Source organism: Culex quinquefasciatus, chromosome 1 (assembly GCF_015732765.1).
Source record: "Culex quinquefasciatus strain JHB chromosome 1, VPISU_Cqui_1.0_pri_paternal, whole genome shotgun sequence".
Classification (NCBI taxonomy): Eukaryota; Metazoa; Arthropoda; class Insecta; order Diptera; family Culicidae; genus Culex; species Culex quinquefasciatus.
The window spans coordinates 54,197,564-54,220,390 of NC_051861.1; the positions used below are offsets into that span (position 1 = coordinate 54,197,564).

The window sequence follows — 22,827 nt, forward strand, 5'->3', positions numbered from 1 at the left end:
ACAAGTTGTATTTAACTCACTAAACTTGTTTTTTCGGTAAACCTAGTTGGATAAATGAACGACTGTGTTCTTTTTGCAATTTGTTGCATAAGCAACTGCTACTTAAAATTAGTTTGAAATAAATATCTAAAAACATTTTTTCCTCTATTTCATTATGAAAGGAAAAAATAAGCATTTGAAACTGTGTGTTGTAGCGCTATTTAAATTGGACATTTTTAAAGGTCCTTAAATGCCAATAGCAGCACTTTTATTTCTTCCATGTTTATTTCTGGTTTAACTGAAGTTGGAAGTTATTTAAATTGGAAATTCTGCTTGCTTACCTGCTTCTCGTGTCCGGTTTTGGCTTTCCACCCAACATTGACTGCAGTGTTTCGAATTTGTTGGAGATATAATGGCTCAGGTTTGGATTGTGGTTCATGATGGTTGAGATGATGTGTTTCCCCTCGAATGTCAACGTGGTTTTTGGGTCGACAGTCTCTATGCACAAAAAAGCGGTTTATGCAATAATTCCTCGAATCGTCTTCTCCGAGCCTGACGGTCACCGGCCGTTTAGTCACGTAATCATCAAATTCGGTATATTTCACTGTGCCAATCACACTGCCGCGATTTTTATTTTGCTTCTTTCCGCCAGGATGGACCAGAGCTCTGCTATTTTTGCGCGCCACAGTGAAAGTTCCCGCGATGCGCTCGATCTGTTTAGCTAATAGTAGATTTTTGCAAACTTCACTTTTCGCACTCTTCGAACACTTTTAAAGTGACTAACCCTTCGGCCGTAGCTTTTCTTTTTTGAAACTCGCACACACAAGTGCTCACTTTTCACCCTTTTTTTTCGCGATCTTTTGTCTTCTAAGGGGAAAAAAAACTCCCGAGCAGATTCACCCACAATCACTCCATGACGACCAACAGACCGAAGAAAAAAGTGCAAGCGCTCCCGTACAGAACAACGAACGTACGTACGCGACTCAAGCTCAACTCGGCTCGGAAAATGGTTCGCCACGGCTGACGGTTCAAAGAGTTCTGAGCTGAACCGCATCCACGCGAGCTGAGCTGAGTTTAGCCGGTCGTCGCGAGAGGATCGCGTCGCGCGTTGTTGTAGTGGATGAGGTACCTGCTGCCGCTGGCCTTTTTTTGTTGGCTCTGTTGATTTCTGACCATGTCACCCACTCACAACGAGAGTGGCTTATTCAACTTTTTTTGCAGACAAAAATTGCTCACTTACGTAAACAAAATACAAATGTCAATGTCTCAGATTTGGTTTATAATACGTTAAAATACAGTCCAATTTCAAAGTTAATTTAAAGCATATATTTAAGTAGCTGTTTTGTATTAATGAAAAAGTTTGTAGTGGTTTATACATATACTTTGAAAAATTTCGCAATGGCCTAAGTAATGCATTAAAGGGATTTAAGAAAATCTCATTTATAAGCATATTATAAATTAAATCTATGATTTTTACCTCCAACTGAAAAAAAGAGCATGGTTTTTCTATCAAACAACGATACGAAAATAAAAAGTTTGCTTTTACCTTCATACCTCACAACATAAGCCACATTTGCTCTAAAACTACTATGTAATTGGTGTTGCGCACATAACGGGGATTTCCTAGAGACCCTAAATAGGGAGACTGGTCTAAGCTGGCTAAATCGATCTGGCAACGTATGTTTTGAGCTTGGCAACACTGATAAGTTTTGCTGGGCGTAAAGGCAAATGCTCGTTTGGATACGTCAAACTCGTGTCTGTTTGGGTACGTCAAATTCACTTCGACCAGTCTCCCTATTAAGGATCTCTAGGATTTCCCTCTATGACGGGAAGAGTGGGCTGGACAGTACGGGTGGTTTTCTCTCATGTAGTGTACACTACACATACGTCATTGTTTATCTCTCCTTTTTTTCTCATTTCTTGTTTCATGCTCAGTGCATTTGAGAAAGGTTAGCGGAGCAGCTGAATGGGGATTTGTTTGGAAAAAAATAAAAATATGAAATATTCAAAAGCTTATTAGTCTTTCTCTGCTAATTCACATTGATTTGCGTGAAACGGAGTTCTTTTGGTCCCTAATCATAACCACCTATTTTTTTTATTTTTACTAAAATTCATTTATCAATGATTTCTCGCTAGAAACCGTGAAGAGATAGAAATTTTGGTGTCAAAGAAGAAAAAAAGCAAAGCCATCCACTTTAACGACCCCCGAGTCTTATGTGGTCTCTGTTGCAAGATTCTGCTCATTTCTAGCCGTCCGAAGGTTATGTCACCCAAAACCTCTTTTACGCAAATGGACCGACGTTTTACTTCCCCATCCGATAGAAGGCCAGGAGGCTAAGGCGGGAATCGAACCCGTGCCTTAGGCAACTTAGGAATCGACAGCCGAAGCCGCTAACCACCGCGCCACGAGGCCTTCAAAGAAGAAAGTTATTGTTAAATATGGATTAATGTATGAACAAATCACCATTTTGGATAACACAAAAATAATCAAATCTAATCTAACACTCACCATTCTAGCGAGCCACAGGTCTTTTGTGGTCTCTCAAAATACAAACCATTCCTTTTGACAAACCACAGGTATTTTGTGGTCTCTACCGAACATGCTTGGTTTGTTGTGTTGTTTGTACTTATACGGGGGAGACGACTCCTACACCTGGATGTATGACTTAATGGCCTAACAACAACTAAGGCCGGGATCAACGTTTTACTACCCCATCTGATGGAAGGCTGGAGCAGATGGAAATCGATCTTGGATAATGTATCCATTATATCACTTTAAAGCATTGTAACGTCACCGAATGACTGATGTGTCAAATAAAACTTAAAAAGTTCATCTTACTTAAAATTATATTTCCATTATTTTCAAAAGTAAATCTTTGATCCTAATCTGTCATTATTTCAAGATTTGGATGGTTTTGAAATAAAAAGAATTCAATTGAATTCCATTGTATAGTTTTCAACGCAAATGTGGATTAGTTAGGCTTTTATAGAAAATAGTTCAATTCTATTCAATTCAATTCGGGTTTATTTGTGAATAATCAAAATACAATGAGTTCATTTAGGTACATAACAGGGTTTTGGAGTTCCTTGCAGCTGTGTGTTACATCGTAGTTCAATCGAAGGCATTATTATACTTAAGAAAAAGTTTTCAAAAAACTTACAGAAGTGCAATGAGGAAAGGATAGATAAAGAGAAAGCTTAACACTAGATCACAGAAAAAGAAAATAGTTCAAAGTTTAAAAAATGTAGCCTAATATTTTTGGAAAAGGTCGAATGAAAAATTGAAATGCTGTTTTGAAGGTCTCGGGACCAAAGAGGACTTTTCTGGGAGCTGGGAGGAGAAAGTAGCGAAAAAGGAAACATCATATGTTATTACTTAAACTTAGATAACTTGAAAATTAAAGCGACGACCTGTGCTGCCGTTCTATGCATAATTGCCTCATGGATATGTGATAAACAGAAAAATAGTAATAAAATTTTGTCATAATAAAGAACAATCTATTTTCAGAAAATGGCATATAAAATAAAAACGTCGCGTTGCATATTCGAATTATTTAGGCACGTTTAACAGCTTTCAAATTATGAAGGTGCCAATTAGGGATTCGATATCAGTCGAGCATCTCACCCCCAGTTGAACTCCTTTCAAATTTGACGGCCCTAAAAGCTATAGAGTAACTATCATTCACTGTCCCATTTTCTGTCGCAGTTTCTTGAGGAAATCTTTCGCCTGTTTATCGCCCTGGCGGTACTCCAACGCTCGAACACAGTCAGTATCTGAGAAAAAGGGGTGAAACGTTGAAATATTTAACGATGTTAGGTTCTAACAATCAATCTTACCAAGGCGATATGGACGGGTAAGTATCAAATGCTTCTGCTCGATTTTGCCACTCTCGCCGGTGATGTCGGCAATATCGTTAAAACTTAAGTAACACTCAGCCAAGTACTGATTGGACATTCCAAACAGATCCTTGTCTTTGACGCTGAACAGTATGATTGCGTCCTTCACATTGCGCTGATCAGGGGTGAATGTTCTGCAAATAGAAATCAAACTTAGTTTTTTTGATGTTGGAAAGGGATGTCGATTGAGATCTCACATGACAAACTTTTCGTCATACAGCGGAAAGAGCGTTTTCGAGCGTTCCTTGGTGCGTGGTTTGGCAATTCCAACGAACCGTTCTTCCGGCATGAAATGCACCCGCACGAACGAATCGCATGACCCGTTCGTGTCCATCGGTTTCAGATTGCGTGCGTTCATGATCTCCAGCTCGAGTACGTTCTCCCGGAAAAAGCACTGAACCGTTAGAATACCAAAGCCGTCACCTTCGTGCATGTCCTGCTCCTTCAGCCGATCCAGATAATACTGATGAATGAGATCGGTCGTCTCGTAGCCGTGCAGCTGAAGCAGCCGTTCGATGTGGTCCAACGTTTCCTTGTCCGAGGCGTTTTCCGACTCAAGGTTTTGCTTGCTCTTGAAGCTCGCCATCATGACGTGCAGTGTGTCGCGCAAATTGGCAAAGAATGCCGGAGGACGTCTTTTCTGAAAATTTAGTAACAGCTTGAGTACAAGAAATATTGAAAAAAAAGGTCCCACCATACTTACATCGAGATTACTCTGGATCAATTCGTACAAGATGGTGGTCAACTCGCCCCAGATTGCGTCCAGCACGCGTTCAAAGTTGCTCTCGTTCAGCTCGCTGTTCAGCATAGACAGCGACTCTTCCATATACATCATCAGCCTTTCCATTGAGTTGGAGTCCTGTTGCAACAGTTCGGCACCCTCGACCAAGAAACGCCTCATGGCCGGAGCCATCTTCTTTGCCAACTTTTCCACCAAGTCCAAAATCTTGTTGCGCTCCGTATCGATCGCGTTCTCTAGAACAGCGCGCAACGTTTCGGCACAACGGTCCGCTTCTATCGGGCTTTGGATGTCCCCCATTTTGGCGATGATATCATCAACGCCCAACTCGGATGCGAACGGTTTCAAACTCTGGCGAATGTAATCGATGTTATTGATGGCCAGGCACCATTCCTGGGTCACTTGGAACTTTCGCTCGTAAACGTTTTCAACGACGCCCAAGTTCTCAACCCTGGCCGACATACGATCGGCGTAGAACACGCAGCACCGGCAAATGTCCTGTAAATATAAAAAAAATGTAAACAATTTCTCGTTGTTATCCGTCTTGCAATGCCAGAAGAATGTTAGAAATATTTTTTGTGCAGCAATAATTCTATTAAAAACAGCTATTGAAATTTATTACTGTTTATCCAAAACTATAATAAACCAAATATTATAAACTTCTATATATTTCTTTGCAAAGGAAGCATGTTTTGCCTAAATATAAGCTTGATTGGAGGTAACATGAGATGGCGCTTCCTTTTTGAAAAAGAAAGATTTTTTGGCTATAAATTCGATTGCTTTCAATATAAGTGTCGTGTGTCAAAAATCAAATCATATTATTCGCTCTACAGCATTGCCTTGGCGTTCTCGATTGCGAGATTCCTACTCGAAACTAGGTGTTCGAGGGCTTGATCGTTGAGGAAATTGCAAACCTCTTTTTACACCTAAGCTTCCATCCACCCCAGGGATAATTAAATAATGGCATCATTAGTGCGCTGACCACGGGGACGCGTTATCTTGTTTTTGCATGCTCATTTTAATTTCTTTTGTGTCGCTGTTTGTGTGCTTGGGTGCGTGGTTATTATAATTAAATAATGGCATCATTAGTGCGCTGACCACGGGGACGCGTTGTCTTGTTTTTGCATGCTCATTTTCTTTTCTATTGTGTCGCTGTTTGTGTGCTTGGGTGCGTGGTTATTATAATTAAATAATGGCATCATTAGTGCGCTGACCACGGGGACGCGTTATCTTGTTTTTGCATGCTCATTTTCATATCTTTTGTGCCGCTGTTTGTGTGCTTGGGTGCTCGGTTATTATATATAGGTGAAGGGATTTTATTAAATGATCATTATATTGCATTATTATATTTATTTGATTATATAACCACACTATATTTTACACTTAACACATCATACAAAACACATATGAAACTGTAAACAGGAGCGTTTGGTACGGTATGTCCACGCATCCTTCCTCCCCTGTAGATTCTGTGAAATGTGATCCGTTCTCAGAATCCTCTCTGCGGTAAACACAACGTAGTAGGGCTGGCCGCTTTAATTTTTGCAATACATTTTCGGGTGTTCTCGGATGTACTGCAATTATTAATAATGACAAGAAAAGTGCTTGGGGCGTAATCTAATCACAAGACTTTCCAGCATGCTTTCATCGGACTGGCTGCGTTTGTGTTAGATTAGATTAGATTAGATTAGATTAGACTAAGCTTCCATCCACCCCAGGATTCAAACTGACGACTTTTGGATTGTGAGTCCAACTGTCTACCAGCGACTCCACTGAGGCAGGACCCAGGGAGACGACTCCTACACTGGACTGGATTTCCTCCAGATTTCTAGAACAAAGTACTGGATGTTGTAGGTTTTTCTGAAAGGGCACACGATTTTGAATCAAACTGCATCAATAACTCAAAAGTGATGAAAATGCATATGGGACATTTATGCGATCATGGGCAGTATAGCTATTAGGAAAGACTGCATCAATTATGTGTACTCTTAGAATCAATTCTAAACAATTTGATTCCGTAATTCTACAGATATCTATATGCTGAAAAAAAAACTCGCTGCACCAGCCTTTCCGGGTAGACGGTTATAACAAAATTCATGCTATGTCAACAAAACATACTGTTGAAATAACAGAAAGTGTCATAAGAGTTAAATTGTTAATTTTATTTGGTTAAACGCGGTGGATTTTCTTAAAATAATTCGAACTGTCAAAAATCCGCCAAAGCATCTACCGGTGGATACTTTTAAACCACAGTTTTTTGCATGATCAATGTGGTAGATGCTTTGGTGGGTTTCTGACAGTTCGAATTATTTCAAGAAAATCCACCGCGGTTAATCAAATCAAATTAACAATATAACTTGGATCTTCTTATAATTAAAATTTTCAAAACTGGGCCAATTACATTTTATGTTATTCGTTGGTTATGATTTTGTTGTTATTGGATTGGTAATGTAATAACATTTTAAGTTATTCGATTATCCAAAATCGGTTTAAAGCATTAAGTAGGGTTTGTTAAGTTAAACAAACCATCATCACTAACTCATTTTCGACTCAAATTGTCGTTGTCATAAGATAACACACAACAGACGAGTTGATGATCTTTCAATAACAAGGACTGGCTTTCCAAGGTAATCATTAAATGTCAAAAGATGTTATTTATTCCCACAATATTTCCGTCTCCTCGGGTCTGATTGAAGCACACCGTTTAAAAAGAAATCAATTTGTCCCAATCAAACCATGTTCTATATTTCTGCCCATAAGTGAAAATTCGGCTAATAAACCAAATCAAGTATTCCGAGAAAAATGCGTTTTAGTGTTTGCAATTTTCCATAAGATTGGCATATTAGCCGTTTGGCTTTTCGCATCGGCAGCCAAATCTAAACACTACTTTAGTGAAATTCAAGTTTCAGAATATGCGATGGAACTTCCTCTACCACCTGGTGCTAATAACTCGATTTTGCCAAAAGTGGATATTCGCCGTTTTTTCAATGGTGGGCAGATTTCAAATCATTTGTAAGTACAGATGAAACCACAAATCTGATCCAAAAAGTTTTTTTTTTAATTTTCAATGCTTTTCTATGTTTAAAAACTAACTTAATCCACCTATGTGCTTCATGCCTTCCTCACTTTTTACCAAAAATGAGTATATGAGTGGTTTCATAATTTTTTAGACCCAGAAAAAAAGAACACAATGTATAACTTATGTGGTCATAACTCGAGACAGGGTTGCCAGATCTTCAATGTCTTGGACTCATTGGAAAGGCCTTTCAATTACCTAACGATGGGTCGGATGATGGATCCAGACATAGTTTACATACATTTAAGTGAGATCCGGAGTACATAAATATCACTTAAGTCATAACTCGAGACATTGCCAGATCTTCAATGTCTTGGACTCATTGGAATGCCTTTCAATACCTAACCAACGATGGATCCGGACATCGTTTAATGCGATGTATTTGTGAAAACACATTTTTATACATAACGAACTACTTATCGATAGCGATGTATGGGACCCTAAACCAAGTTGAATGCAACTGGTTATCAAAATCGGTTACTGAGAAAATAAGTGTTTGAGCTGCTTTCAACGACTGAAAAACCAAAAACCAAGCCGAAAATTCATCTAAAAAAACACACACACATACATACACACACAGACATTTGTTCAGTTTTCGATTCTGAGTAGATATGTATACATGAGGGTGGGTCTAGGAGCTTTTAATAGAAAGTTCATTTTTAGAGCAGGATTATAGCCTTACCTCAGTGAGGAAGGCAAAAGGGTTCAGAAAGAATGGATAATCAAATAAATACTTACATCAACAATCTTCGCCACAAAGATGTACGCGCCCTCAACGTCGGGCCACGCCAACTGCTGCCAGAATATCTTGATCTGGTAGAAAATGGCCAACGTGTCGACGGCCGACGAGGAGTACTTGACCGTTTCGTCCACCGGCTGCAGTTTGTCCAGCTCGATCGCCCGGTGAATTCTCATCAACGCCTTGTACACGGAAATGTCCAACCAGTGCGTGACGCCCGTGGTGAACCACCGATGGTACTCGTCAATCGCAAAGTTAGACTCGCCCGGACTGAGCGCTGGCCCCAGGGTGGAGAATCGTTTCAGCACCAGATACAGCTCGAAAAGGGTTGTTCCCATGTTGATGTCTTCGTACTCTTTAATGACGGCATTGTTTGATTCGGGGATGGCGATACGCCGCAGGCCACGGCAGATGTCCTCCACGCACGGCTTGATCACCTCGGCTAGCTTGAGCTCGTAAGTGATGTACAACTCTTTGGTATATTGGAAGTGGACAATTCTGCAAGAAGAAACTCTGTTAGTATCGGGCTTTGCTCAACAACAAGAATACTTACTCTTGGAAGAACTTATCATAGTACTCGATCGACCGTTGGATGTCCGATCGTACCAGTTGGATGATTTTGATCAAGTTCTGCAGCCGATCTTCGTCCAATCCTGACTGGATAAACTGTCCCTCTTTGATGCTGTTGAACCAATTCTCTGCACCGGAAACCACCGCACTGGCCAGCGCTTCGCGAATATCCCAACCGGATTCGCCTTCGTTGGATCGTCTGATCCAGCTGTACTGACTGGTGGGAAACAAATCAGTTCCCTCGGGAGGTTCCAGCATTGAAATCTTGGAAAGAATTTGCAACACATCCGTTAGCATCTTGATGGCCATCTTGTCGCCGGCAGTCTTCTTGCGAATCTTTCGGATAACCGCGAAGCAGGACGGAAGAAGCTTCCGCGTGGCTTCCCAAAACATTTTCAGCTCCTCGTCGGAAACCGACCGGGTTTGGATCGGGCGAACTAGTTTATCGAGTAGCGAATCAAACAGGTTGAAAGCTAGAGGGTGATCGAGGTGGATTGCGGTGTACACGGACCATTGGATGAAGGCTACGGCGGTAGTTGACAGGCTACTTTGCGCTGAGTGCTGCGTCAGTACAGCTTCGCCCTGGATGGTGAATTTACCCGACCACCAGTACTGGGCCACCTTGGACGACTCCAGCTCGTGCAGGAGCAGTATCCGCAGCAAGTGGCGATGTTCCTGGGCGGCTACCTGATTGTTCTTTTGCGAGCTAAAATTCAGTCTTATTCTTATCGTTCCCTGGCGTTTCAGTTTGTTTTTCTTGTCCAGATTGTACCACATCAGCAAACCGGATGCCGGAATCGACTGTGGGTGAGAGATGTGGTTGAACAAGTTGTAAATTAGTTTAGGATCGATCAACTTACCTTTAGCGGTATGCTGGCGCGTCCGATGAGCTCGTTGTCGTGCTTCCCGGTTGACGCCGTTACGGCGATCTCCTTCATCAGCTTTCGCAGGCCCCGGACGCCCTTCACGTCAAACACCTTATTCATCTTCTCCTTGACCGTTTCGGCCGGGTCAAAGTCCCACACCTCCACGATGAGGTTGGCATCATTCGCATTCTCGTCGATTGGCCTGCACATTTTCAGAACGAAGAGTAGAAAATAAAATTTGTTTTATTCCACCAAATAGGATCGTTACCGTAACTCTGACTTACAGCGAAAAATGCTCTTCCCACACGGGATCCAGCGTGGCCGATTTGACCGAGGTGTTGTAGCGATGGGTTGGATTGGACGCGATGTACATTGTGACGAAGGGATCGGACAGACCGTTGGAATCTTTCGGCTCAAGCTCCTTGGCCTCGATAACCTCCACGTTGAGACAAATCTCCGGCGGCTCCTTGTTACGCGCCACTCGAATGATGTCTTCATGCTTTTCGTTGGCAATTTTAAATGCATCCTGTACGTAATGTATCAGACTATCCTCCGTCAACTCCTCATCCAGTCCAATGTTGTTGATGATTTCAAACAGGATCTCCTCGTACAGCTCCTCAATCTAGCCAAAAAGAATCAAGCCAAATCTCCATTAGCTAAAACCATACAAAAACGCAAACCCAGAAAACAAACAATCATTGCCTACAGTCATCGAGTGCACCACCATGCTGGCCTGCTGGTCCATGACCTCCCTGCGCACCCCCCGGAACTGATTCCGGACGAGGGTACCGCGTCGACTCACGACCGGAATCGGCAGCATATTGTACAGATCGTTCGGCCGGTGGTCATGTTCCCTCTTTTGGGACGCGTACACGTTCTCGACTCGCGCTACCGACTTGGACCGTTTGTCGGAACGGAACGATTTCGTCAGTCGGAGCGTGCCAAACTTCATGTTAAACTTGTGGTTTCCACTGAGACCACCTCCGCCGAGGAGCCGCGGCAGGGAGTACGTACTCATGGCTCGGTTGTGTGTGTGTGTGGTTGTCTTTTATCGTATTTTGTCGTTATTTTAAAGTCTTATCAGTTTGGGTATATGTTGCATGGCGATCGTAGAGATTCTGGGGCATAAATTAAGGTAAGGTTAAGAAACATTAACATTTAAAACGGTAAAGAAATAATGAAATTCATTCGAGAACCAACCGAAGAATCGCAGTATCAATCACATTTTATTTTAATTAGAAAGCAAGTCAGCTTTAATGCAACTACGAGTCACCTAAGAATATTTTAAAACCCAGCAAAAACTTGTTTTTTATTGCTTTTTTTATTGCTTAAATGGTTCTCTTAAATTTTCAGAAAAAAAAAACAATCAAAAATTTCAGCCTATTTAAAGAACAATGCGTGGAGGCGCTTGGTGGCTCAAGGTAATTTTGCCTGTTGGTGAATAAGCCTTTTTAAAAGTCGTATTTCAAAATGTTGTGCATTTCTATAACCTAAAAAAACTATTTTTAAGTCTATATTTGTGAATTTTACAAAGTACCACGCGTTTACATTAAAATTGGAAAAAATACATTTTCCTATTTTTTATTGGATGGAATTGTTTAAGTCGCATATATTCTTAATCAGGAAGGATCAGGAACTTTCTTCGTTAAAATTTTCCCATGGGTCATTTTGATTATAATAATTTGCATCCACCATCCGTGCAGCATCGAAGATAATGAAAGGTTAGAAAACTAAATGAAACTTTTCAAAATATGTTGCATGAACATTGAGAAGAGCCTTTTCTATGTGTTTTATTTTGTTGAACCAAGGTTAAATAAGTAAGCTATCAATTAGAGTCTTTCAAAATGTTTTCAAGGCCAATCTAAAGACTTTTTTTTGCCAGGATTTTAATTTGAATTTATGCTGTATCTTTTTCACAACCATTTTTCGTCACTCGCATGGAAATTTGATATAAAGTATATTTTCTAAATTCTAGTGTGACTTGAAACTAATTCATCTTTTTTTTGTCGATACAAACCTAAAAATCGTATCGAGAAAAAGCTTTAAAGACCAACAGAAAAAAGGAGATTCAATTTTTTTAGGTACTGTACATAATAATTTCCTATTTTTTTTTAATAAACTTAACAGTATTTGAAACGAACACAACGCAGGCAGATGAATTTACAATTTTTGAAATCTCTTCCACCTTCATTGAAATTGAAAATCTTGAAATATCTTGAAGATTCAACAATATTGCCACGCAAAATGGAAATGTGGCGTGGCGAGACAACATCGGAAATCTGGACTTTTGAAAAGCACATAAAAATAATTACTTGGTAAATGTGTTTGGCAATTGAGTTAAGAAAATGCATTCAAATCGTATTGAAAATAATAGATCTTGTTAATCTACACGGTTTCCAAAAACTGTTTTGAAGAAAAACACAAATTATTAGTTGAGATGATGACCCTATAGTAATCTTAGCCGAAACAAATCCATTTGCTTTCTGATTTGTTGGAACATTTTTGATGGGGTTCAACCTGCCATCGCTACTGAACAATCATTCGAAAACTAAAAATAGGATGTTTGAGATTTGCTTCTATAAAAAAAATAGAAAACAATTTAAGTTATCACATTCATATTGGTTTTGGAAAATTTGTTTGTAATTTGCAAACAATGCAAGTTCTTCCAATTAATAACATCAATCAAATAACTTATCATCCCACGCGTCACCACCATTCAACTGCTCTTCAACGGCTATTTATAGTTTATCTGCACACCTAATGCCTTGTTTCCATTTGGCATTGGTCTTGAAGATTTACTGACATCACAGTTGTTAGAACCCATGCAGCTTGAAAATTTTGCCAAATGCACTTTTGATGACTCTGCTGGACTTTCCATCAACAAGCATGATGAATTCGCTTTGTTTCAAATGCTCTACTGTGCCAACTGGCCAATAAATTTCCCAGCGCTCAATCGAATTTAATTGAATGAATTTCACTACGGGTTTTCTTCACCGTCGAGTCTTCAGATCTACACGAAATGGATAGTTTTGGAACGTTTGTTAGACCCACTGCGGGTTTTTCATACACCGAAAAATCCGGAGCAAAAAGCCAAACTAACCGATCGAAAAGGTCCACCCGTCGCACTTGAACTAAAAACGTACATTTTTATTTTTAATTCAATACTGGCAGACAATTTTCCCACGGACCTGCCCGCTCATTGAGAGTGTACACTTTATTATTTTTATTTTTTTTTTTTTTGCTCTGTTCTTTCACACACTTTTACCCCCAAAACTTTACACACTTTTCAAGTTCAACGCGGCTCGGGAAAACTCTCCGATTTTCCCTCTTTGCTCATTTTCGCGCTCTTGGCGCGCCATAATCTTGTGCTCGGAGCTCACTCGGGCACTCGAGTATTTTGAATTAATTCCGCGATAATTTACGACCAGCATGTCATTCACACCCCCGATAGATTAGATCATACTGCGTGGACGAGATAATGTTGTTTCAACTATGTGTGGACACGATTAAGAAAAGAAAACGGTGTTTTTATTTACGCACTTTTAAGGGGGAACACGCAACGACGATCCTGCCGATCCGTTTGGACGACGGTGGAAAACTCTCTTTTAGCGCGGCGATACGGTGAGAAAATTGGCGAAAAACATTAACGAAGTCTATAAATAATTTTCCGTCCGGATGTCAGTCGTCAGCCTACCACCACCACCGGATTCGAACCCACTATTCCATCGATCTTTCACTCTCGCTAGCTGTCTTTGGATCCCTCCCAGAATGGGAAAATTGAATCGTTCGTCACAGATTTGGCTGTGATTGGTTGCCAATTTGCAATACGTGCAATGTAGGATTTAATGCCTTAGTACTGTTTACGTATTTCGAGCATCGTGATCGAGTTGTAGGATGTAGCACATCGTTTTGGATAATTAGTTTGTCTTGTTTGTGTTGTGTTGTCGATTATTTGTGGTAGGTCATGTCGTATGCCAGGTCCTAACACATCGAAATCGGAATTCGTATAGAAAGACAGGAAAAATACAAAAAAAAATCTCATATTGAAAAAGAAAATCGAAACACCATGCGTCACTAACATTAGAAAGCACGCATGCAGACTGAATCAAGAAATAAACATTATTTTAGCTTTTGAATTAGAAGCCTTATCTCTCTAGTGGAATTGTTATAGACATAACTGACAACAAATCGAATAAAGGGTCAACGTAAATCTTCTGTTATTAAAATTTTAATAAAAAAAATCTATAGAAAATAACATAAGAATTTAAGACATTGTGAATTTGACTATTTCATTTGAAAGTTTCAAGAGCTTAGCATATAATTAATTGCAAACTAAATTGGCTGCTAAGCTGAGGGTTTTAATAGTAGTTTATGCAACAAGTTGCAAAAAGAGGATTTTTTCAGCACGAGTCGTACATTTATCCAACGAGGTTCACCGAGTTGAATAAATACGAAGAGTGCTGAAAAAATCAAGTTTTGCAACGAGTTCTATACAACATTTTTTGCAATTCCAAAAAACACACACTGAGTGAAATTTTATGTCAAATTTTCATGTATTTTGTCAATAAATCGTTTAAATCAAAAAAATGTTGAAAGTGTTACTTTTCAGCATTTATTTTGAAAAGTGTTGCTATTCGATTCTGTTATTTTTGGTACAGAAAAGTAGGCTATTTCGTCGTTCAAGAATGACAGGAAAAGTAAGTAAAAATTTTATTTTCAATTTTTAATGAACCAGGCGTTTGAGGGGTGACTGCGTGAAATTGGTGATGAATTTTGTTTTTTTTTGTGATTTTCAACCCAAGACATTTTTGACTAGTTTCTATAAACAAATGTAAACATTGAGAGTATCCCGCTTACTCCAATAGGGAGGGATACACTCAATTTTACATTTGTTTATTTATAGGTCCTAAGTCGAAGATTATTTTTTACAAAATCACCAAAAGTGCACTGATTTTGCTGCCCTAAGACGCGTTTTTGCCTTTGGATTTTCGTAGAAGTGAGAAATTGAATGATTTTTTATTGAAAAATTGAAAACTTGACACGGTGTGTTTCGAAGAACAAACTTAAGATAAAAATAAATGGCTGGTCTAATATTTGTCACCTTGACCCCCCGACGAAATATTTCGAAGGACCCCGCAAAGTGTTGGGAAAGAGCTTCTTCTTTAATGGTGCCAAATATCAAACTTGCCGATTTTTATCTGAATGCTCTCGGGAAACACACCGTGTTCAATCACGATTATAAACCACAAAGTAGCCATAACAAAAAAGAAAAACAAACAGATTACTCAAAATTTCATTTTGTGATGACAATTTTCCTGAGTAACTACTCGTTACCAAAATTGTTTACATCGATACAATTGAACATACAAACAGATATGCCTTGATGGCAATTTAATGGACGACTCGAAGTCAATGGATCTATCGACAAGCTAAAATGGGTTTTCTCTGCACAAATACACAATTGCATGTAAACAAGATAGTTTAACAGCCAATTACCCGTTTTCACAGCAGACCAGAATATCGTACAGGTGCAAGCATATGGTGTTGAGATGTTCAACTAGGTCATAAACGTCGTAAACTAAGTCAATTTTCCTTTATATATTTATTTCAGATAGTAGATGTTATGGCAATTGATTTCATTTTTTATAAATCTACATTTACTGAAAAGTGATGCATTGACAGCTGGCAATGACGTTCTTTAGTTTCTAGATTCACATATAATACAGCAATTCACATAACAACAGCATAATCAAAATCATAATAAGAATCCATTTAAAGTACATTTTTCTGATGAGTACATGAAAAGAACTTAAACTATCATGCGTCTCCACAAAACCGGTGACTTGTTACAAGTTTGGTGGAGTTGCATGGTACTTTAAATTTATTTGATGGATCACTATTTTTAGCTTGTTGTTATTCCACGAAATTGCTCAATACTAAAAAAAACACACGTTACTCACATTCCACCCAAAGGCATCCCCGATGAACTCGTTCTGCTTTTCCTGCTGCTCCTCGGAATCGCTGTCGGGCAGCGTTTCGTTTCCGCTGTCGTCGGCCGGCTCGGCGATCATCGCTTCGTGCGCCGCAGCGTACGCACTCTCGACGCCCTCCTCCTCCGGAAACGGTTCCAACCGGCCCGCGATGCTCTCGTCATGGTTGATTGACTTTTGACGTAAGATTGAGCCAAACTTCTCGAAGAAACCACCGTCCAGGTCTTGGATTCTGGAAGCATGTAAAGGATTTGGAAATAATGTTATTGTTGTATTATGTTCCAAAAATAAGCTTAGTTCAAATTACTCCCTTTAAATAACTTAATATTTTATGTAGACATAATGCATCCAAATAAATTCAAAGCAAGTATTTATTACTTACATCCGTTCAGAGCAAGTTTCGGAAGCCCCTTGCATAAAAATGGAAGGCAATGTAGTTTCAAAACTATCATCTTATAAAGACGCTGCAAATATTTGTTTGAAGTAATCTTTTTTGTATGGAGTGTAGAACCACTGAGTGGTAGGGGATGGGTTTCGACTAGCGCCGTACTTTGTTTCTAATCCAGAGGTCGTGTGTTCGATTCTCATACCGGAATGATGAAGTTTAGAAAGCGTCCAGTAGGGTGACAATTAGAGGGTGACGAGCGGGAATACCCGGGAAATCGACCATTTTTGGACCTCTCGATTCCCGGGAAATTTTCTTATTCAGAAAGTGTAAATTATAAATTCCAATAATTATAATTGAGAGAAGCCAAAAAAAAAATGTGGAACCAAAAATTTACCCGTAGCAGTTACACCTCTGAAATGAAATTTGAAGTTTTTTAATAGTAGTTTATGCAACAAGTTGCAAAAAGAAGATTTTTTCAGCACGAGTTGTACATTTATCCAACGAGGTTTACCGAGTTGGATAAATACGACAAGTGCTGAAAAAATCAAATTTTGCAACGAGTTGCTTACAACATTTTTTGCAGTTGCGAAAAACGCTTCTTGAATGGAATTTTATGTCAAACATTCATGTGTTTAGTCAATTCACCATTCAAAACAAAAAAATATTGAAAAATGTTACTTTTCGATACAAGTGTTGAAAAGTTCAACTTTTCAGCACCCATTTCAGTGCTGAAAAGTAGAACTTTTCAGCACTGGTATTGAAAGGTATTAATTTTCCATTCAGTTATTTTTGGTAGGGAAAAGTAGGCCGTTTCGTTTCTCCAGAAAAACAGGAAAAGTTGACAGTTTCACAGTGGAATTGCAAAAATATGATTTTTATTTATTATTTCTAAGCGGGTGTTTCACGTCAATATTAAATTATATTTTGGGGAAAAACTCTGGCAACCTTTGTAAAGTTGTTGTCCGTCAATTGTGAATATTCGGGTTTTCTAAATAACTGTAGATATTTCTTCAATGAATATTTACAGTTGACCGTAAAAAGGAAAAAAACAAGTTTAAATTGTTGTTTGAATCGTTTTTTATCATATTGCGAAAATCCCGATACTGGGAAATTATATATCATTCGAAAACATTTTAAACTTTAATTCCCAGTCAAGGTGATGTCACAATTTTTTTTCGCTCAAATTTTTTGAGGAAATAGCCTAAAATGTTACAAAAAGACTCACGAAAAATGCAGGATGGTTTGCCTCTCCTAAAAAATACAAAAATCATTTACTAAGACTGTTTTTTTGAAAAGTGGTTTAAACGTCAAAATTTTCAAAAATCGATAGTGGGAATCGATTCCCCAGACAATTTTACATTAAAGGCTCCATATTGACCATTGTCTTAAGTCCAATCCTTGAGAAGATACAGCGGTTTTTTGAATAAAAATGGTAAAAAAAACTGTTTTTTCGGTGGTTTTTGGCAATTTCTATATGACAGACTTGGTTTTTTTAGTCTCGTAAATATTTTTACCGGAAAGCTCGTCCAATTTCCCATAAGTTTGTTTTTGACAGCATTTCAATTGAATGTATGGCCTTACAAATATAAATTAAATTACATTGCTCATAACTGTAAATAGAATATTTTTTTCAGTGTGGTGGAAACACAGTGTGGTAGAAACCTGGATAGTAAATAAGGTTACGTAAATATTAAAACGAGCCAAATTGAAAAGCTGTCAGAGGCAAACTTATGGGAAATTGGACGAGCTTTCCGGTAAAAATATTTTCGAGACTAAAATACCAAGTCTGTCATATAGAAATTGCCAAAAACCACCAAAAAACCAGTTTTTTCATCATTTTCATTTTTAAAACCGCTGTATCTTCCCAAGGAATTTTGACGTTTAGACCACTTTTCAAAAAAACAGTTTTAGTAAATGAATTTTGTATTTTTTAGGAGAGACATACCATCCTGCATTTTTCGTGAGTCTTTTTGTAACATTTTAGGCTATTTCCTCAAAAATTTTGAGCGAAAAAAAATCGTGACATCACCTTGAAATTTAACTTTTAAACTTAAAAATAAAAAAATCTCATAGAAGTGGCGTGTTTTTTTTTTGTTTCAGTGTATTTTTTTTTCAGAAAGCCCGTTCAATTTCCTACAAATTTGTCTTTGACCACTTTTTGATACGATGCAACGGCTTCGAGATACAGTTATTTTTAAATTGCAAAATACAAAAATATTTAAAAACCTCACGCCCTTCTCAAGTGCCATTTTCGAGAACATTTGGCTCCATATACACAAAAATGGCTTATATAGGCCTAGGATAACATGTCTCAAAAGTTTCATTGAAATCGGAGAGGGTCGGGTACAAAAGTACCAGAAAAAAGGTGCAGGTGGTTATGTTACACATGACCAGTATGACAAAGAACTTTGCAAGATGATTGTTGAAATTTTCGATTAGAATGTCCGGTCCAAATTCCCCCCTTATAATAACCGTCCTATCGAACTAAGGGGACGGAAATTGCAAGTGGAGCTGAAATAGAAATCGAAGTGAAATCAATTTACTTTCCTTCACCACTCGAAAGTTACCAAGACGCGGGAATGTTTTTGCAAGGCTGTTGCAAGCAATCGGCGGCAGTAAAGGAAATTTGAACAGCAGACATTAAAAACTACCCTTTACAGGGCTCTTAATGATTACGAGATAGTTATTCTAAATTTTCAGAAACAGATTCTCACAGTGGCACAAAAAAATGTGCATTGCAGTAGTCTATTTATTACTTCCTGCCTAATAAGCAATATATTTTAACTGCTTAGCATTAGCATATTTTAACTGCTTGATTTCAGATAATGGCCCGAGGGGCGCGACAATAGTAAGAAATTAAATTATTTAATTAATTAACGGCAGGAATTAAATACATTAACGATTGTTTACGGTCAAAACAACGCCACCTCTCCTTACATTACATTTGATTTGACAGTTTGACACTGCGCGTGTTTGTTGTTGTGGTTGGCGCAAAAATTTGCGTCCTCGAAAAGCAGGTCGAGCAGATAAGTGCCAGCGCGGGACTAGGGACGATATCGAAGCTGGCCCAGCCGGAAGCGGCGCATTGAGACACACCTGGATGCTGCGTTTGCTGAAACGTATCCTCGACTCCAATTCTTCCCACGGGCCACATATTTCGGCACAAATTGTCCCATTTATTTGGTCTTGTTTCTTCGTCACCACTGCCGCCAAACAGCTGGGCATGTTCAACGAGACCCATCAGAAGTGGTTTCCCCCGATGTTGTCCTTACCGTTGCCACCCTCATCACCGCTCAGTCTTTGACCTCCGTTAGTCCCGTGACGACCTCCATCACCGGTACTACCATGAGCCCGGTGGAAATTCAATCGCCGGTTGACGGTGATGAGGACTCTTCCCGGGAACGGAATGTTGTGTATTTGTTCACGTGTTCGTCAAAGTCCTTAGCGATCGGCAACTTGGCATCTTTATTCCAGACACTTCAAGAAATTACCAACTCAACACGGTTCCACCGACGACCGTCGTCGGTTCCACAATTGATGCGATTCTTGTTGAAATAAATGAAACAACAGAGTTGAGTTATTTTATTTGTCTATATTCAATAAAATCTACAAAAAAGTCACCACCTAACGGAACTGAAGGCCATTTCAAGTAACCAACCCTGATGGTCTCATAATTATAATGGTCCACTCCCTCCTGGTTGCTCTTCCTTGACCCCTGATCCTGAACCAGCGAGCGTTAAAGTGGCCAGCTAGTCGAACCATTTGCCGGATTAATCACTCCAGCATCCGAGCGTGAGTGGACAACAGAATTTTATTTCATCCGGTGTCGACTTGTTGAAGGCATCGCTGTCACAAGCCACCACCAGCTGCAAAGAAATCTTGCTAGTGTCCGACGCAAGGCGCGTCCCAGGATCTCGTCATCGATGAAACCGCACTTTCCAAGCTTTTTGATTTGCTACTGGCCAATGTAATCAAAATCCGCCGGCTGCAACTTCTCCGCCTATGGCACTTTTGCATCGCCCTGCTCCAGAATTTCCTCCGCTTCTTTTTTTTATCCGGTATCAAATCCATAAAGTTTGATACCCATATTGCCCCAACTCTTACGGTCCAGAAAATGTCCCCCCATCGGAACATCTGCGGGGCCTCCAGCCACTCCGGATTGTGGCCACTACTGCCGAAATGTCAAATTTCATGTTCAGTATCAAATACCATAAAGTTTGATGCCCATATTGCCCCAACTCTTACGGTTCGGCAAATGTCCCCCCATCGGAACATCCGCGGGGCCTCCAGCCACTCCGGATTGTGGCCACTACTGCCAAAATGTCAAATTTAATGTCCGGTATCAAAAACCATAAAGTTTGATACCCATATTGCCCCAACTCTTACGGTCCGGCAAATGTCCCCTCATCGGAACATCCCCGGGGCCTCCGGCCACTTCGGATTGTGGCCACTACTGCCAAAATGTCAAATTTAATGTCCGGTATCAAAAATCATTAAGTTTGATACCCATATTGCCCCAACTCTTACGGTCCGGCAAATGTCCCCCCATCGGAACATCCGCAGGGCCTCCGGCCACTCCGGATTGTGGCCACTACTGCCAAAATGTCAAATTTCATGTCCGGTATCAAAAACCATAAAGTTTGATACCCATATTGCCCCAACTCTTACGGTCCGGCAAATGTCCCCCCATCGGAACATCCGCAGGGCCTCCGGCCACTCCGGATTGTGGCCACTACTGCCAAAATGTCAAATTTCATGTCCGGTATCAAAAACCATAAAGTTTGATACCCATATTGCCCCAACTCTTACGGTCCGGCAAATGTCCCCTCATCGGAACATCCCCGGGGCCTCCGGCCACTTCGAATTGTGGCCACTACTGCCAAAATGTCAAATTTAATGTCCGGTATCAAAAATCATTAAGTTTGATACCCATATTGCCCCAACTCTTACGGTTCGGCAAATGTCCCCCCATCGGAACATCCGCGGGGCCTCCAGCCACTCCGGATTGTGGCCACTACTGCCAAAATGTCAAATTTCATGTTCGGTATCAAAAACCATAAAGTTTGATACCCATATTGCCCTAACTCTTACGGTCCGGCAAATGTCCCCCCATCGGAACATCCGCAGGGCCTCCGGCCACTCCGGATTGTGGCCACTACTGCCAAAATGTCAAATTTCATGTCCGGTATCAAAAACCATAAAGTTTGATACCCATATTGCCCCAACTCTTACGGTCCGGCAAATGTCCCCCCATCGGAACATCCCCGGGGCCTCCAGACACTCCAGGTGGTGGCCACTACTGCCAAAATGTCAAATTTCATGTCCAGTATCAAAATCCCTAAAGTTTGATAACCATATCGCCCCAACTCTTATGGTTCCGCAAATGTCCCCTTATCGGAACATCCCCGGAGCCTCCGGCCACTCCGGATTGTGGCCGCTACTGCCGAAATGTCAAATTTCATGCCCAGTATCAAAAACCATAAAGTTTGATACCCATATTGCCCCAACTCTTGCGGTCCGGCAAATGTCCCCCCATCGGAACATCCGCGGGGCCTCCGGCCACTCCGGATTGTGGCCACTACTGCCAAAATGTCGAATTTCATGTCCGGTATCAAAAACCATAAAGTTTGGTACCCATATTACACCAACTCTTACGGTCCGGCAAATGTCCCCTTATCGGAACATCCCCAAAATGTCAAATTTCATGTCCAGTATCAAAATCCCTAAAGTTTGATACCCATATTGCCCCAACTCTTACGGTTCGGCAAATGTCCCCCCAACGGAACATCCCCGGGGCCTCCGGCCACTCCGGATTGTGGTCACTACTGCCGAAACATCAAATTTCATGTCCAGTATCAAAATCCCTAAAGTTTGATACCCATATTGCCCCAACTCTTATGGTTCCGCAAATGTCCTCTTATCGGAACATCCCCGGGGCCTCCGGCCACTCCAGGTGGTGGCCACTACTGCCGAAATGTCAAATTTCATGTCCGGTATCAAAAACCATTAAGTTTGATACCCATATTGCCCCAACTCTTACGGTCCGGCAAATGTCCCCCCATCGGAACATCCGCGGGGCCTCCGGCCACTCTGGATTGTGGCCACTACTGCTGAAATGTCAAATTTCATGTCCGGTATCAAACACCATAAAGTTTGATACCCATATTGCCCCAACTCTTACGGTCCGGCAAATGTCCCCCCATCGGAACATCCCCGGGGCCTCCGGACACTCCAGGTGGTGGCCACTACTGCCAAAATGTCAAATTTCATGTCCAGTATCAAAAACCATAAAGTTTGATACCCATATTGCCCCAACTCTTACGGTCCGGAAAATGTCCCCCCATCGGAACATCCGCGGGGCCTCCGGCCACTCCGGATTGTGGCCACTACTGCCAAAATGTCGAATTTCATGTCCGGTATCAAAAACCATAAAGTTTGGTACCCATATTACACCAACTCTTACGGTCCGGCAAATGTCCCCTTATCGGAACATCCCCAAAATGTCAAATTTCATGTCCAGTATCAAAATCCCTAAAGTTTGATACCCATATTGCCCCAACTCTTACGGTTCGGCAAATGTCCC

At 40.4% G+C, this 22,827-nt stretch overlaps 2 protein-coding genes and 1 long non-coding RNA gene across 14 annotated transcripts in view; 1 reads left to right on the forward strand and 2 right to left on the reverse strand.

Annotated features, from left to right (window-relative positions):
- The window catches only part of LOC6034764 (protein unc-13 homolog 4B), a 34,388-nt gene extending 33,329 nt beyond the window's left edge, over positions 1-1,059 (reverse strand). The window contains exon 1 of the mRNA XM_038250041.1: positions 321-1,059. Coding sequence (XP_038105969.1) covers positions 321-418 — 98 coding nt within the window. The 5' untranslated portion in view covers positions 419-1,059. The remainder of the gene's footprint in view (positions 1-320) is intronic.
- Positions 1,060-2,223: 1,164 nt separating this feature from the next.
- On the forward strand, positions 2,224-3,523 carry LOC119765664. The gene is made up of 2 exons (XR_005276889.1): positions 2,224-2,428; positions 2,497-3,523. It is a non-coding gene; the product is annotated as an uncharacterized LOC119765664 (long non-coding RNA).
- The window catches only part of LOC6034762 (protein unc-13 homolog 4B), a 53,255-nt gene continuing 33,883 nt past the window's right edge, over positions 3,456-22,827 (reverse strand). For 10 of the 12 annotated variants that reach the window (XM_038250017.1, XM_038250019.1, XM_038250026.1 and 7 more), the window contains 9 exons: positions 15,827-16,088; positions 10,151-10,488; positions 9,861-10,068; positions 8,984-9,801; positions 8,430-8,928; positions 4,580-5,113; positions 4,074-4,516; positions 3,817-4,010; positions 3,456-3,753 (listed from right to left, as the gene is read on the reverse strand). In XM_038250017.1, the coding sequence (XP_038105945.1) occupies positions 3,662-3,753; positions 3,817-4,010; positions 4,074-4,516; positions 4,580-5,113; positions 8,430-8,928; positions 8,984-9,801; positions 9,861-10,068; positions 10,151-10,488; positions 15,827-16,088 (3,388 nt within the window). In that variant the 3' untranslated portion in view covers positions 3,456-3,661. Of the gene's footprint in view, positions 3,754-3,816; positions 4,011-4,073; positions 4,517-4,579; positions 5,114-8,429; positions 8,929-8,983; positions 9,802-9,860; positions 10,069-10,150; positions 10,489-10,572; positions 10,985-13,406; positions 13,533-15,826; positions 16,089-22,827 lie in introns of those variants that run through there. The other 2 variants (XM_038250029.1, XM_001844984.2) reach the window with 2 other exon arrangements.